This window comes from Orbicella franksi, chromosome 4 (assembly GCF_964199315.1).
Source record: "Orbicella franksi chromosome 4, jaOrbFran1.1, whole genome shotgun sequence".
Classification (NCBI taxonomy): Eukaryota; Metazoa; Cnidaria; class Anthozoa; order Scleractinia; family Merulinidae; genus Orbicella; species Orbicella franksi.
In genome coordinates this window covers 20,692,497-20,710,271 of record NC_138148.1, presented here as the reverse complement: position 1 = coordinate 20,710,271, position 17,775 = coordinate 20,692,497, and the positions used below count along the sequence as shown (strand labels likewise).

The window sequence follows — 17,775 nt, the reverse complement described above, 5'->3', positions numbered from 1 at the left end:
AAAACTAGAGAGGCAGTACATTGTGAAGCGTTACGAAACACATGGTGAGCTTATTCAAGAAATTCTTGATGATCGTTACAATAAGCTTTGTGATCTAGTACACCACATGTTCTCCCACTACATTTTGGAAAGTTCCATGAAGACATAATGAGCTCAGAACCCAACCAAGGGCGTATTGTTAAGGTTTGTTGACAGTATATTTGGACTTTGTATAGTACTTGTTTGTTTTATTTCCAGAGGATGATGTCAAACAACTCAGGGTATACATCAGGGAGAAATTTCAAGACATGACCTTCCCTCCAAAGTTGCACATGCTGGAGGAACATACTGTGGATTTTATTAGAAGGTGGCACTTTCCACTAGCTTTTTTGGGGGAGCAGGGAGATGAATCAATTCACCATGAATTCGTTCAACTTGCCTCCACTTTCTGCAGACTAAAACCAGACACAGCTCGGCTAAAGCAAATAATGCAGGAGTATTTTGTAATTGTAAATCCACAAAACAGACAAGTTATTCCTGTGATGCAGCCAAGAAACCTAAAAAGGAAATGCCAACAGCAAGAATGAATGAACAAAATGCAATAAAATAATATGGTTTATAGCATTCTATTTTTTTAAGCTTAAGCATATAAAAATTAGTTATATTGCATAGCACATGTATATTTTGTATGGAAACAGTGTACGATTTATGTCTGAAAATTCAAATAAGTAAAATTAACTGTTGACCAAGCTATTTAAAATTGTCCTATATAAGCGTAAATCACAACACAAAATTCAACTGAAAGGAGTTTATTCGACTTAAAGTGATATATTGTATATTATTTCATTGCCTCCACGGCAAAAAAGGCTTCCCAAATTTCACTCAAAAGAACTTGACTATCTCCTTCGCTTGGGGAAGGAATTTAAAGACGGCGTCAAAACATGCGGAAAACCCCAAACTTTGATACCTAACCATGTGGTAAAAAGAATTACTCGTAAAAAACTCACCACGCAGTTAAGTTCTTCCAGTATCACTCTTCGTAAAATTGTGTGCCATCTGTTGCCCAAAACTCAGAGCGGTTCACATTTTCAAATCTTTTAAGGTGACCAGAATACTTCTTGAAGGACGTCGAAATTACGGGTCAGATTTTCCAGCCGATAAACTCGAGAATTCCATCAATTTTCATCAGGTTTTTTGCATTGCGTAGCTCCTTCAGCCCTTTCTGCCATGTTTTTTTACTGTCAATGGCGGCAAAGGCTTACTTGTTCTTCATTTTCATTGGTTCTAAAACAATAGCATGGGAGGCGCTGTGGCCTCATGGTTAGTGTGCTGGTCTCTGGATCGAGCGGTCCGGATTTAAGGTAATTCCTCTGAAATAAAAGTGACAATAGATTTTTGTTCAAACTTTGTCCACTGAATATTTGTCATATGATAACTTTAATTTTGAAATAAAAAAGGGGGTGCCCATGCTCATTAAGGAGCAGTGAGGCATTGAAAACGCCCCATTTTGGCATTATTTAATGCGTATTATAAGAACGCATTCCCAGTAATTGTAACATCTTTGTGAGCCCGGACTCATAAGAACACGCATTAAACTACAGTCAATACATTGTGTCGGACACAAATAAACCTTTTAAGTTTGATTCAGACAGAAAGCTAAATCCTTGGTTAAAAATTTGAGCCAAATTTCTTGACGTGGTTACCGACTGCCAAATAGAAAAGACCACCGTGTATCTGCTATTTTTCTTATTTATTCAATTTTCAGCAATAGAAATTCGATCAGTCTTTTCCCACGCAAAGCTTATGATTAGTTGATTACAATGAGTGGAAAAAAAATTGGGGTGCCCGTGCTTGTTGGTGAGCTAGAGCTATTTTTCAACTGACAGAGCTCAATATCAAGGCAAACCCGTCATGTTTTCAATGTGCGCGTGCACAAGTGCACTAATGACGCCATAAATTATGCGCAGTAAGGATGCGCAATGCAAATGTGAGGAATGACTTTAAGCCCTGGCCGGGGACATTGTGTCGTGTTCTTGGGCAAGACACTTTACTCTCACAGTGCCTCTCTCCAACCAGGTGTATAAATGGGTACCAGCGAACTTAATGCTGGGGGTAACCCTGCGCTGGACTAGCATCCCATCCAGGGGGGAGTAGAAATACTCCTAGCTCCAGCCTGATGGGCCACTTCGCTTGTATGCAGACTTTACCTTTACCAAAACAATAGCCCTTCTTCCCTTCAAATCGTAAACAATGGCGAGGCCGTTCCTTGCTATGGGAAATGAGCCTGTTGGTGGTTGCCGCTGTAGAAGCAAATCGCGGCCGCAAAAAAACTAAATTTCCCTCTGAAAATGACGTGATAATTACCCTGCTACAGAAAAATTGATAATGGTTGCCTTATATTACAAAAGCTACTGTTACAATAATATACTAAGACTACAGTTCTCTAAACTGCCTATAATTAATGCAACATCTCTTTATGAGTTTAAACTTCTCCATTAAACTTCTCCATTAATAAAATCCTCCTCACTACCTTCCACTGTGATTCTGTAGCATGTATCACCAGCATTGTCATACAACAGTTTCTCCTCCAACTTCTGTCTGCATGCTTCCTTTCTCCACTTATTGATGATGAAGGTGATAAGACTCGTCTTATTGCTCACTCTTGTCAGGAAATTCCTCCACTGCCTACCTATCTGTGTGCTAGTGATGTTAACAAGCTGGTGTCCTGACCCTTCACCTCGCAGTTGCCACTCACTGTTCTTAATGGATAGCTCCTTGTAGGTGTCAAATACGACGTCTATTCTGTTGCACCACACCCCTTCTTTCATTGCCATAGACAGGACAGTGTCATAGCGACATTACCAAAAGGTCAGTTGATCTTCCTTTAGCCTTGCACCAGAGACATGCCATCAGTAACTGCAGCAGAATTTACAAGGACTTTCTCAGAGAGCTGTACATTTTTCTGTAACAGTGATGCCAGAGAGGCCTTGTTGGTCTTTCTCAGAAGGCCATCTGGAGTTGACAAGGCCCAGGGAAGTGGCCCAAGAGGGTGTGAAAGGATGGTATCCATCTGCAAGCTTCGTTCTTGTGCAATATCTATGATTCTTCCAAACAAGGACCTGTCTGCTTTCAAAATAATCGATCGGTCGTTGGTATGCACCTGTTTCTTCTTGTTCATGTTGCTGAATATCTTAAGTTTGTTGGTCTTCAGAGGATCATGGAATTTCCTGATTTGAGGAGTCTTCTCCATCCTCTTTTCTTTAAACTTTGCGTAACATCTTTCACCAACCGCGTGTGCTGTTTTCAGGTCTGTAGCAATCTCTCTGGGGGCTTTCTTTGCAGTTGAAATGCTAATCAGTTCTTGGCTCTCGGAAAATGGATTAACCCAGCCTTGGATGAGGTCAACTATGGATGAAACCGCGAGCTCATCTTTCTTTATTCTTGATGACTGAAGCTCTGTATGCTGCGTTTCCGAGTTGGATCCTTTCACCATGTTTCTTGGCTGCCCAAGAAATGCACTTCGGTATTCTGCTGTGAGGTACGTAATAGCGCTGAACAGTTGCAGGTTTTAAGCTAAAGCGTGTGGTTCCACCAGGATTCTGAGTATCTTTGTTCACTGTGACCTCAGTTGTCTGGTCAACTGGAATCCTCCCAAAGGGATTGCTGCTGGCTAACTGAACGGAAAAACTGCCTTCCTTGAATGCCTTCTGTACTTCAGGATTTTTGTCACCGAGATTTGTCATCTGAGCAAAGGAAGGAGTCAGGTATCGTGAATAGTTCACCTTGTCATAGGCAAAACACCAAGGGATCATCATTCGCATGAAATGGAGATGTAAATCCCAGTCACCTTCACAAGATGCCCGCAACAGGCCGAGAACTATTCCCTCTACCATAGGGCAGGACTCGGCATTGAAGCAGCTGGTCTAAGTTCTCTTCCTTCAAATTATTAGCCAGTGTATCCACCTGCTCAAGAAAAGACACCACTGTGATGCGATGATTGGGATCACTGCTCTCAAGCCTTCTTGTGAACTCAGCCCATGCTAACCTCATCAGAGCTTCATACAGGTACTTGTGTGCCCGCACGCCACGGTTGTAATGCTTTCCATCAATGACACCACTTATGGAGCCCTCAGCAACCATCTGTGATTCAATGAAGATGTCCTTCAAACCGCTATCTCCAAATCGTTACCCCAGGATAGCCAATGCAACGCTTTTTCACTTAATAGATTCTAAGTCTCTTTTCATAGTAAACAGGCTTCTACATTTTCGGTGATATGCGATATTTGGTATGTGATTTTCTTCGACTGTTTTGGCGACATCCAAAACTGCCCGATGATTTCAAACTTTGGCTGCTTCCAGCAAAGCCAGCCAAGAGCTGATGTCCTTTGGAGACACAAGATGATCTTCCTCATCACATGCAGCATAGTGTATTATGCACTGGCACTTGTCCTTTTCCATTCAGTCTGAATGGCAAACGCAAGCTCAGTAACTATAAATGGAGAATTAAAATAAATCTATTATTTACTCTGAAATAATAGCATAAATGATATCAGTGACTTCATATACGTTAAAGATGCACTAGTAAATTAGCACTCAGTAATAGATCGATTATTTTCAAGCTTTAGATTGAACTGAAAGGCAAATTTCTAAAACAGTTCAAAATAGATTTAATGCGAGCTGATTTGTTTTCTCATAATACAAAGTACAGTTTAAGTTCCAAATAGATAAAAGGTGAATTGTCAGAAAAAAAACCGATAACCAGAGTTTTTTTGTATAAAGGAAAGCAAGTTTCAAAAAATACTAGAGTTTTTATAAAGAAGGTTAAAGATATTTTCAGCTATTGATTGCCTCGACAGAAATGGACTGTTTTCCTAGATTATGTTTTACAGAACATCTTATATTGTGCTCAGCTCTTACGTCTTTGTCATGCTATTTTGCAATCGAAAAAAGTTTTTAAAACTGATTCATTCAAAATTAAGAGTACACAAAACTAAAATGTTTATAAAATTCATATTTTGTGGAATAATTAAGTGACTGATAGGTATCTAGTAGTTTAAACACTTACCTTAACGAAGTTGGTCTTTTTAAAATGGCGGAGATGTTGTAGGTAATTTTTTTCTTCAGGTAAATTTGATTTTTACCTAGGTAATATTTTTTTAACTAGGTAATTTTAAAACAAATTTTTTTACCTGGATATTTTTAATCTGTTATGATGTTCTTCATTTTCACATAGTAGATCAACGGATATTGACAAAGCTGGAGTGCCGGTTAGCCAGATTTTACCCGTTAGCCCGTGTCGGTTAGGGGTGACACTATTTGGCGTAAAGACAGAATATCACTAGTTTGCTTGCGGTTTGCTTTCACTTCAGTTTGCTTGCGGTTAGCTTTTTTTAGGTAGTTTAGGCAATATTTAATATTATTGTTGTTCCGTCATTCCACCTCGAATGGGGTCACCCTCAGTCATTTAGTCAGTCAACCAACCTTTAATGGGGAGACACTAAACAGTTAGATAACTAATATAATTGTGGTTTGCTGTTACTATTCAAACAAAACAAATAAAGGAAAATAAACTTTATAGTTTGAGAAAATCAGTTTTCATTCTCTAATACTATTGTTCCATTGCCATCTTACATGCTGCTGTGAAAGTAAGTTGTTTAGTATAATCAAAAGTGATATTGGGTTTCCAGCATTTGGTTAACCTGCTGGGGGAAATGAGAGTTGTTATTAACCCAAATTTGGTTGCTAGTCGAACATATGTGTTCTCAATTTCTGTTATTTTCCCAAACAAAACATTTGGGTGAAGTGGATTACATTTATTAACCTTGTCAATTTTTACACAGACATAATCATTGATTTCAAATTTTTTTACACTTGGTCTTGCAGCTTTCATTTTTTCATTATATTTGTTTTGTTTTTCATTCGTTTGGCTCTTCATTTGTTTTCGGACTTTGGAAAAATTATCGTGAACCTTTCTTTTGGGAGCAGGATTGTTTTCCTCTAAGACTCTGGTAGGCTCTTCCTCTTCTCTTTCAACTGCATTCTCAACACATTCAATTTCATGTTCATCTTCCTGTTCTTCATCTGCTTCCATAGAAGGACATTCAGTTTCGGGTTCCTCTTCTTGTTCTCCATCTCCTTCCATAGCTGCACATTCTTCTCCTGATGTTGTTGTTCCTATTCGTCCTTCATGGGGAAGAATGCCAAAGACTAGCTCATATGGGGTTCTTGATACAGCGCAGTGTTTGGTTATATTTCTTTTGTAGGCAGCTTCTCCCACATGATTGCACCAAGTGTTTAAGCTCACTTGTTTTTCTTTTAAGATGTTTGCCAAGTTTTCCTTAAGAGTTCTGTTATTCCTTTCAACGAGTCCTTGTGTTTGTGGGGTTCTTGGAGCTCCGTGCACAAGCTCTATTTGGTGTTCATTGCAAAAGTCAATCACGTGTTTATTTTTAAATTCTTTCCCATTATCTGTATGAAGGGTTTTAGGAAATCCAATCTGCCAAAACAGTTGTGTTACTGCTTCTAATACTTCATCGGCTGTTTTATGTGACAGAGGAAAAAGCCACGAAACTTACATGTTGAGATATTTCGGCGTAAGTCCTCTTTACAAATTCTTCAGTTTTATCTCTTCCTCGGTGTGCTGTTGAAGAGTGAGCCTGGCATAAGATGCTGTGAAGTTGGCTTCTCAGTACTACAATTTTTCGGTCTTTGGACAAGATGTTGTTATTTTGAATCGTCCACTGCTTTTGTTTAATGGCCACTGCATCGGTCTTGGTTAGTCCAAATTCTGCTTCATTTTTGCTGTCATTCTTTAGCCAGTTTTTTGCCTTGTCGTAAAATTGATCGTGGATAAACACAGTTAATTTGCTTTCCTTCTTTTTAGAGCTTTTTTGCGCATCTAACTTCTCATAAAACGTGTCTTTGCTGACACAAAACGTGGCAGTTTCCATTGCTTTCACGAACGAAGTCCCGTTTTCATCCAAGTGCGCATGTGCACGTTTTGCATAAATTAAGTTTGGACTGAGGTGAGTCTGGGACCCAAAAAAGCAATAATTAGGAGAAAAAAAAGAAATTTTTTCAACTTGAGCTGTGTAGTCTAGTGGAGATCGAGATGGACATGTAATCTGAAGGTCTTGGGTTCAACACACGGTAGGTACTTGTAATTTCCTTCTTCCTTTGAAATTAATAATTAGATAGGAAAATAAGAAGAGGTAGGTGTAGAATAGGGAGATAGTGAAAGAGAAGAAGAAGTAGGTGGGAGCAGGGAGAGATGAAGAGAAGAGTAGGAAATGAGATTTTTCTCCTCCTTTTTTTATTTTTCTTTTCTTTTTAGAGCCCCCTAAAAATACCAGGCCCCTATTTTTAACCACACCCCATAAATTAGAACCCTTTTTAGTTAGTTGACTGAAACAGAGCAAGAGAAAAAATACCTGGTTAAAAAAAAATACCTAGTTAAATAATCAATTTACCTAGTTAAAAAAAATTACCTACTGAACATTTTTAACTGCAACAGATACATCAAGCTACAGAGTTCTCAGAGATGGCATAAATTAACATACCGCTGACCAAACTTTCCGGGCTTGCGTATTAAACAAAATGTTCTCAAACACATTATGTAGACTCTTAAAAGTATAATTATGTCTCCACACTTCATTTTATTACATTCTATAAGCATTTGTAGCTGCATATAATTGAACATTAACTATGGGCCTAATGTGTTATAGCTTGGGAGGGGGGTGCAAATAAATGCAGTCAGCACGGAGGAGCTACCATCGACCCAGTGCTATCATGGATTTTCCAAGTCTACAATGGCAGGGCCTTTCAAAATACACCATGAAACTTATTCACCCTGAATGATACCGACAGCCTAAATTTGGCTGCCTGGCTCACGGACTAAAAACAAGAAAACAATTCATTTCATAAACACAGCATGCATGATCGTGAATCTAAATAAAGTCAATGACCAGTGTCTATTGGCAGTGGTTACCTATCTTCTGAGAGTGAAACATTTTGCAATCAGTGAAGACATGAAACTCGTTTAGAACAAAAAAAGACTTCGGTTTGCATTCTTTCAAAAAAAAAAGTGAAAATCACTAGCGAAATGCGACATTTGATAGGTGCTACTGCGATGATGTAAAACGTTTTGAAATTCAATGAGCTATAACAGCGCAGCCTGCCATTACTTTGACTGCGTGACAAACAACAAATACCTTATAAAACATATTTCGTGAAATGTTGCCACAAGGAATTAACGCTTGATATTCGAAGAAAGACCATTTTTCCGAATTACAGTACTTGAACGGCTGAGTCAATCTGAAATTGCTCCGTCTCTGCGATAATTAAATACCCTGTATATTTGTGAAAACACTGAACTGAATCTAAGCGGGAAAGCCGAAAACAAACGGAAAATATATAGCAAAAGGAATGGCATATTTGAAGAAAAAAGACTTACACTGTTGTCTGTTTCTCTCGCCATTTTCTAACCTCACGAACGAATCATTCCATTGGGATTCCATGATAATAAAGGCGAGTGATCGAAAGCCGCTAGTCCATAATATGATTGGCGTCTGTTTGCCCCAGTTCCCGAAAGGTCAGCTGTCACACTATAACACAGCAATGGTCAACAATCGCGACTTTGGATCAATCATTTCTCTTACATGAAAACATTGGCCATTTATTCCTGGAAAGAATCAGGGCTTAGGGCTATTCTTGTCTAAATGAAGTAATACATTACTTTTCTCAGTGAAAAAATATCTTTTCAGTCGATTCTGTTTCAATTAATATTCCGTTGGCTGAGCAAAATGTAAGTTTGTCACGTTTGCCATTGCCGACTGAGATCGACTGACAAGACCTATCGAGATGCATTAAAGATTATTATGGGATATCCCTGAGCAACTTCAACATGGCAAGGCCTACGGGCCGACTAAACAGATTTTTTAAGAGTCTAAAAGCACTTCTTTATTTCCAAACGTTCTGCACAGCAACATTTGGCAAATGGACCACTTCTCGCCATCGACTCGTTTTTTTGCATGAGAAGTGCTTTCAAACTCCTCGCCTGGCATCAGTGTGCCTTCGATCGCTTAGCGATCTTGGAACAGGAACACATCTCGCTTCTTTGAGATATGCTAGTGACTTACGGGTTTCTGGACTTAATGAAGTCCTTTCACTGCCAGGCGGGCGCAAATATGTGTCAAATAAGCGGACTTCATGCAACAGGTGAGGTTTCAACTTGTCTGATCGAAAGCTTGACGTTGTCTTGCGTGCCAAAATGATGCGAATGCAAGCTTATGTCACAACATAGTTGAAGAAATTCATTTCCAGATCCCGTCTTTGAGCGAGTAAACTTTCCACTTTGTTTTTTACATCAGGCAAAAAAAACAAGGAATACAAACAGGGCAATGTTTTCCTATTACGTTGGAGACCACATGCAAAAATTTGGGTGCTTTTGAACAAAAAAATCATTTTTCACTCGAAAAAGTCACTTACATCAGTCTTGCACTAAGCCATTCAATTTTAGATCTAGCGGTTTTTTTTACAGGTGATCTAATGCTACCTTAAGTAAAAAAAACTGTCTTTAAAAACTCATCTTTCTTGAGGTATTAGTAGAGGCAAATTGCGACTTTCACAAACTCCTAGCATGTGTTATTGTTCTGACTACGCTGTACAAAGAAGCTTATCATACTGAAGCAGACACAGACATCGACCCAACAGCCATACCAATCTTAGATGTCATCAGAATACAAGAAAGTACTGTTAAAAATAAAATATTGAATTTAAAAACGAACAAGGCAACCGACCCAGATGACATCGCCCTGAGGTCAATTAAAGTGCTTCAAGACAGGTGTCATCTTTCAGGAGTGGAAAACGGCAAAATTAACAATAGTACATAAAAAAGACGACGAAACGGACAGAGCAAACTATCGTCCTTTCTCTATTCTTAGCATACCAGGCTGTGCCCTCGTCTTCCTACAGAACATGGACTCCTTCATTTCTACTTCTGCATACTTTTCATCCACTGTCAATTCTCCAAGGCCAATGAAAGTAAGATCTTCCTCAGTTCTTTGCCGTTTTATGACTGTTTCTAAAAGCCTCAAGAACTCTGGAATAGAGAGCTTTCTTTTTCTTGTCAGTTGTTTTTCTTGCTGCATAACAGAATGCATGCACTTGTTTCCATTCTGGTCGTAGATGCCTGGAGGCCATCCTAGACCAGCCAAGGAATGCAAATCGGCTGTCATTGTTTGTTTCATGATTTCAGCCTTGTATTTACGAAATTAGGTGACAAAATGCTCTCCTAGTGGGTGTAGCAAATGGCACTCGTTTGATAGTCTATCCAAATTCCTATCAAAGTCGGTTGGGCTTTCGCAGTCTACAAGACCTGGCTCCCTTGCAGATCCAATATCTTTCCCCAAGATGTCGCTAAGGATGATTTCGCATGCTTTGCCCTGAATTCCAAATTCATTTAGTTTTGACATGACATTGTCTTTCATGTGAAGGTCACACAGCAAATGCTGGGCATATGGAAGAGGTCTCCCAAAACCCTCACCCAATGCCTTTTCTCCGTCGGTCCCATAGACCAGGACATTTTGTGTGTTTTTATTTAGCCTTACCATTGTTGATGAAAGCTTGTAGTAACTTGATGATTCCTTTTCATGATGAATAAGGGTTGGCCCAATCCAGACAGGATTCTTACTGTCTTTGTTTCAGAGAAGGAGATGTCTATCAGTAGTTAGAGTTATATAATATTTTCCAAAATCAAAAGTGGGATCGACTCCTAAAATGCTAAATTGGCTAGGATTGGTGCAAAATCTTTGAATGTTGTTGAGTTGGTGGTCTGTGGTTAATACTACACATGGATCTGATGATGTCTTGACTTTACGTGAGAAAGCGTTTTCTTGGATCTCTTTCTCCTTGCCTCAGCATTTCAATTAGTTCAAGCATAGGATCCTCTGGTTTTTCTTGGGAATTTCTTTTAATGTTTTTGACCTGTTGCACATTTTTGGGATGGTCTGCCACATTTTTAAAGTCTGAAATTGTTCCCTTTTCTTTGATGCTTTTGAAGAAAGCCGTCTTAGGAGGGTCTGACTTTGAAAGCTCTTTTAACCGCTCCATCGTGGTGTGCTAGGTGCGATAATACTCAGAAAAAAAATTTTCTGAGTTGCCATGTGGTTTTAGCTTAACCTTGTGCTCCTCATCGTCAAACACGTATTGAACAAAGACCAAATTGTGAATATTGCCGTTGGGGTCTAGAAAAAGAAAACATTGCTTATCTTTCTGTTTTTATAGAATAACATGAATCATGTATGTATTTACTGAGCTTGAGGTTTTTATCAGCAAGGGGGTGAAGCCACTATTGATCAATGGTATAATTAAACGTCTTCCTTTAATTTCAAGGTTACTCAAGAACTTTTTATATGGCCTAAGGCTCAAACCTTTACCATTCTACACATCATTTTGACAAAAAATGTACCCCCTTGATATACTTTTAGTATTAATTGGTACCCCTTTTACATTCGTGCATGACTTCCCTTAATCCATTAAAGTTATACTCAGTGTTTGTGTTCGAAATATTTTAAAATATCACTTTTAAGAGCAGCTTCGCCTAAATATCAACTACACTTGGAAATAGCGAAAAAATCGAATTTCTTCAAACTCGCCCAGAATGAAGCCCTACAGGCACTAGTTACAAAAATATCGTTTTAAGTTCGATAAATCAAAAATTATTTTTTTCCGCAATTTTTTCGTTTCGATGCCCCAAATCGGCCAGAATCCATCGAAAATGAGCGGCATATTCAGAGGCTCGTAAACTCAAAAGTAAAAATCTTCATTACAAACTGATTGCACGTCGTATTTGTACTTCCTTTTTTGTCTATTTAGAGCTAAATAGATCGTGATTTGATTAGAACTTAAATATTTGACGAATTTTCTAAATTAACGACCCAAGACAGCTTTACAAGAGGTCTACATTTAGCCTATTTTCAAATGCTAAAAAGGCGTTCTGGTACACGGCTTTTCCCAAAACGACTAGTTTGGTGTGAAAGAGCATTCTTTCTTCTTCAAATTAGTGAAATAAAATTTTTGGGTAAATAAAATCGCGAGCGCTGAGATAGCGAACTAAATGCAGCACTTCTTCCTGAAAACGTGACCTTTGACCCGAGCGTAACGAAACCGATTACTGCAAGAAAACCCGGAAGAAAAGCAAACGCTTCGTTATTTTGAAACAATTTCTAGTGATATCTCTCCGAAACCATGATTGCAAGAAACTATTTCCAGATATGAAATCGTACAGGGTCAAAAAAGGAGCTAAAGGGCGCATTTTGACACAATAACTTTGTTTGCTGAGAATTGAAGTCAATGGCCGTTAACGAATTCCAGTGAAATTTGCAAACTTAAAGTATGTTAGCCGATACTTACCTGAATATTTATATTAATAGAAGAGTCGTCTTCTTGGATTAACCTTCAAAAGAAGCAGGATCCAGATTTGAAAACCTCTAAAAGAAGAAATGTTTAATGTTCCGTGACCTGCCCGCTGCTATAAATTAGCTTAAATTCCATGCACATGCCGACCGCATGTTTGTCGTAAAACCAACTGAACTCCACTGACAGTTTCCATGGGCAACCCCAAAATAAACAATGCCCAAAAATGTAAAGTGAAATTGGCTGTCTTCATGAACAGTTAGAAGCTAGAGTCAAGTTCCATTACCTTTTAAAAGTGCTTGAATTTATTTGTTTGCGTCGACTTTGTCCACTACTCTCACGTTCGAATGCCGCGAATCGGTCACGCCAACACAGTGCAGACCGTGCAGACTGCAGACAACACTGCGGTCAAACGTCGGGCATGCACAAGTTGGTACATTTTTTGGCAGCCGCGCGCCAATTTCCCGCGCAAAAATTTAGAGGAAAACATGGGAAACAACCGGTGTCACGCAAAATTTACGAAAAAAAATTGAAAAGTTCATAGAAATCTGTAAAAGGAAAAGAAAGCAGGTAAAAGGAAAACTTAAGACTTTTCAGACACAAAGTTTATTAAGTTACCGGTATTCTGTTGATTTACCATTTTGTTTTGAGCTTTACCGAAAAAGTTTATAAGTCTTAAAACCCGTGTCATGCTACGAGCCGACGGCGTAGTATATTTTTATTTGTTTTTATTAATCACACGATGCGTGACGCCGGAAACGGACGACAAACGATGTGTAAAAGAAGGAAAATTGGGAGAAGAAGAAGACAATTGCAGTGATTCGGCTTCGCTCAGACGAGCTGGAAAAATTTTGGCAAGGACTGAGGGATTCCATCCGGATCCTTGATTTGTCTGAAGCACAGGAACGAGATGAATCGAAACGACAAACGATGTTCATGTCCATCGTCATGGGGGCATAGCTGGCCAAAATACCGATCCCAAACCGACTGTACCTGGTCTTTGACCAGGTGGGAAAATCTTTTCTAAACTACAAACCTGGGAAAAACTGGTGCACTAAATGCAAAGTCGAGGCGGACAAAAAATTCAAGGAGCACGGAAAATACATACCACGGAAAAGAAAGACCTGCAACAAGCAGAAGGTAGAACAATTTTTAACTCTCAAGTCATTTCTGTTAGCTCTCGTTATACCGGCTAAAACATAAACAAATATATAAGTAACGAGGAAAATGTCATTTATAGGATACCCATGACCCACGAAAAGAACAGTGTCATGAAAATATTTTGGCCGCCTAGTTGCTCCATTGCTCGCACATGCGCAGACGTTTGACCGCTGTGTTACTGCAGACACTTGTTTGGGCTTTTCATTGTGACTCCTTTTTTTGGGTCTAGTTACAAAATAGTGTTAAATATATCTGAAAGTCTGTCATTTATCCACAGGCTGCACAAACGCAGAATTGACTTTTGATTCAATAGACAAACGCGTACAAGACTTTGTATGGGAAACTTACTCAGTCTGCACGGTCTGCAGTGTTTTGGCGTGACCGATACTACGCAGTATTCGAACGTGAGAATAACTACTGAGTGAACAAAGTAGAATCAAGCACTTTTAAAAGGTAATGGAACTTGACTCTAGCTTCTAACTGTTCATGAAGACAGCCAATTTCACTTTACATTTTTGGGCATTGTTTATTTTGGGGTTGCCCATGGAAACTGTCAGTGGAGTTCAGTTGGTTTTACGACAAACATGCGGTCGGCATGTGCATGGAATTTAAGCTAATTTATAGCAGCGGGCAGGTCACGGAACATTAAACATTTCTTCTTTTAGAGGTTTTCAAATCTGGATCCTGCTTCTTTTGAAGGTTAATCCAAGAAGACGACTCTTCTATTAATATAAATATTCAGGTAAGTATCGGCTAACATACTTTAAGTTTGCAAATTTCACTGGAATTCGTTAACGGCCATTGACTTCAATTCTCAGCAAACAAAGTTATTGTGTCAAAATGCGCCCTTTAGCTCCTTTTTTGACCCTGTACGATTTCATATCTGGAAATAGTTTCTTGCAATCATGGTTTCGGAGAGATATCACTAGAAATTGTTTCAAAATAACGAAGCGTTTGCTTTTCTTCCGGGTTTTCTTGCAGTAATCGGTTTCGTTACGCTCGGGTCAAAGGTCACGTTTTCAGGAAGAAGTGCTGCATTTAGTTCGCTATCTCAGCGCTCGCGATTTTATTTACCCAAAAATTTTATTTCACTAATTTGAAGAAGAAAGAATGCTCTTTCACACCAAACTAGTCGTTTTGGGAAAAGCCGTGTACCAGAACGCCTTTTTAGCATTTGAAAATAGGCTAAATGTAGACCTCTTGTAAAGCTGTCTTGGGTCGTTAATTTAGAAAATTCGTCAAATATTTAAGTTCTAATCAAATCACGATCTATTTAGCTCTAAATAGACAAAAAAGGAAGTACAAATACGACGTGCAATCAGTTTGTAATGAAGATTTTTACTTTTGAGTTTACGAGCCTCTGAATATGCCGCTCATTTTCGATGGATTCTGGCCGATTTGGGGCATCGAAACGAAAAAATTGCGGAAAAAAATAATGTTTGATTTATCGAACTTAAAACGATATTTTTGTAACTAGTGCCCGTAGGGCTTCATTCTGGGCGAGTTTGAAGAAATTCGATTTTTTCGCTATTTCCAAGTGTAGTTGATATTTAGGCGAAGCTGCTCTTAAATACAAAAATGTAAATTTTCCATACTCTTTTGTATACTCCAAGTTATAAAATCAGTACCCCGTCATATACCTACAACACTTTCCGGGGTAGCCTTCTCATAAAGTCAACTATAAGAAATACCTTCCCCCAAACCGCCTCCCCCATCTCAATTCCTCCGGGTCTTTGAGACAAGAGATTTGAGGCGTGATCACTGCTCTGCTAGGCTCAGGTGATGTAACGCCTAGTCATGCAAATTTCATTCGGTCAAATACTGTTTCATTTAAAAAAGTTATATGGCCTTACCTGTTAAATAGATAAAAATCCTCAGCAAGTCAGGGGAGGATTCATTTCTGTAAAAGCTTCTGATGCACTTGAAGACATGTGGCTCATTGTCCTCATATTCAACTTGTGAAACCTTTTTTACGGGATTCCTCTTTGTTGCAGCGCGGTAAAATTTCTGCTTCGTCCCTGTCGGGTTCCATGCCCCAAGATCATCTGCTAAAACATTTTTATAGTGTTTCACATGAGGGGCTGATATGTCCACTACAAACACAGAATTAATGGGGACAGCGGTAGGAACAGCACATGCCACACATTCATGACGCAGATTAAACAGAATATACACAACTTTTTTGGTGGCTAAACCTCTACGTAGCCCCCGCCGGTATATGGGGGCCAATGGGTCATCATGGAGGTATTCCATGCTCTCTTCATCCTCGCTGCCACCACTGGAGTGGCTTAGATGGGGTAACAGCACATCCCTTTCGACAATTTCAACAGCGTCTCTGCAAAGAAAGGCGCTAAAAATTAAAATGTTTCTCAACTGAAAGGTGGTTGTTTTTTGATAACTGTGTTTATTGTCTTTTAGCTTCAGACCTGAGCATTTTAATAGTTACACTATACCGTGCCAAGGCCGTTATCACAACTCTATATATAAAGAGTTTAAAAAGGCCAATGGACGGACAACTTCTGATGACTTAAAAGATAAAAATTTAATGCAATTTAAAATGTTTCGGTCATACGACCCTCATCAGTTACAGTGAATAACGGTTTAAAATTCCTTTTTATATGTTTACATTGTTTGTTGCCTGATTAAAAAGTTTAACAATTCCAAAAGGCATAATGTAACAAACAAAAACATAATTGTAATTGTACGTAATGAACAAAAACATAATTGTAAATTAAGGGCTATCATTTTTTGAAGCAAACATAACACAGAATAAAGTATCTTAGAATAGTTTGGTAAAATGTGAGTCTTCGTTCTGTACAAATGGCACTGCAATAAATAGTAATGTAGTGTTTTTTTTCAAGTCAAGTGCCACTTTAATGAGAGAAGTAGATTTATTTACACAATTATGAGCATCTAGGGCTGTCGGGGGTTTGAAACTGGCTGATATCTGCCATAAAACTTCTGAACTACTAAACCCATGTTGACAGAATATATGTTGTAGGTAAAATTTGTTCTCAGGTCAAACCAGTATTCCAGCTAGGTCAAATCTGTAGTCTGTATTAAAACTAGGTTAAATCCCTAGCTTGTGATTGATGTGTTGTCTTTGATTAAACTAGATTAAATGTGTTAATTCGACTAGATCAAATGTGTACCAAATGTAATTCGGAGAAAATTTTTTAATGTAAATGTATTTCTATCTAGGTTTTCTTGCTCCACAGGTTTTTTTACAAGTTTAAATTTCATTTAAATAATTGCACAAGTTATTATTGTAACCAGTAAATTCTGGTTTAAGGGTTAGCTTTGTGTTAGTGAAAGGGTCAGCTTTTTTTTATTAATGTACTGTCAGCTTGGTGTTAGGGTTCATTTTTATAGGGCAAGAATTAAGGATCATACATTCTTGAAAGTGAAATAAAAGGAAGCAGTTTTTGTTGTCCTGTGTGCTTTATTTTTGGTCTTGGACATAACAACAAATGCTTACATGCTCCAATACTGATTCAATTTTAAATTACTGATCAATTGCTTTCTTTGACACTGTTGAGAATGGTATTTCCTTGGAAAATTCAAATGTAATATTTTTTCTTGTGCATTTGTTTAATCTGTTTGTGGAAATATATGTGGAAATAACACCAAATTTTGTTACCAATTTTGCATAATCATTTTCCATACATATAATTTTGCCTAGTACTACATTGGGGTGGAGCAGTGATGTTTTATCAACTTTATCAATTTTTATTGTTACATACAGTGTAGTCATCAACTTTGGAACTACTTGGTTTGTTTCTGCTAACTTTCATCTTTTTATTGTATTGGCATTGATTATTCATGACTGATTGTGTTATTGCTTTTCTTTTCCTTGATTCTGATACCTCTGTGTTGGCTTGTTCACTTTCAAATTCCTCCTGTTCAGCTCTTGGGGCTTTGTACTGCATCGTGCTGTTTTCATCCAATGTGTTGTTAATTGGTGTGTCATTCTCCATTTCCACTTGTTCAGTTCCTGTAGTTTCATTTTTCATTACACTTTCTTCTTGTGGTGGTTGGTCATTTGTTTTAGCATCATGACATTCTATGTTTGGCTCTTTGCCGAATACTACATAGTAAGGTGTTTTCTGTATTGCGCTATGCAGTAATATATTTTTTTTGTAGGCAACCTCATGCACTACTTGTCACCACTCATTTGGTTGATTATCCCTTTTTCTTTTGCAACGTTTGTAATGTTTACTT

At 38.3% G+C, this 17,775-nt stretch overlaps 1 protein-coding gene and 1 pseudogene across 1 annotated transcript; both read right to left on the bottom strand.

Annotated features, from left to right (window-relative positions):
* Window positions 1-755: 755 nt before the first annotated feature.
* Window positions 756-4,681, bottom strand: LOC145483710 (uncharacterized; annotated as a pseudogene).
* Window positions 4,682-10,597: 5,916 nt separating this feature from the next.
* On the bottom strand, window positions 10,598-17,564 carry LOC145483739 (uncharacterized). The gene is made up of 3 exons (XM_081462289.1): window positions 17,421-17,564; window positions 15,408-15,889; window positions 10,598-11,222 (listed from the first exon to the last, which is right to left on the bottom strand). Exons 1-3 carry the CDS (start codon window positions 17,558-17,560, stop codon window positions 11,098-11,100), a joined length of 747 nt encoding a protein of 248 aa, XP_081318415.1. The 5' UTR covers window positions 17,561-17,564; the 3' UTR covers window positions 10,598-11,097.
* Window positions 17,565-17,775: the final 211 nt, after the last annotated feature.

What these genes read in the sequence shown, in the direction of transcription:
- LOC145483739 (XM_081462289.1), bottom strand. Translation starts at nt 17,560, where the DNA reads ATGAAACTACAGGAACTGAACAAGTGGAAATGGAGAATGACACACCAA. An exon ending in GTGAACAAGCCAACACAGAG is followed by an intron (nt 15,890 to 17,420) that starts GTATCAGAATCA and finishes CTTTCTTTGCAG; the next exon opens with AGACGCTGTTGAAATTGTCG. An exon ending in GATTTTTATCTATTTAACAG is followed by an intron (nt 11,223 to 15,407) that starts GTAAGGCCATAT and finishes TTCTTTTTCTAG; the next exon opens with ACCCCAACGGCAATATTCAC.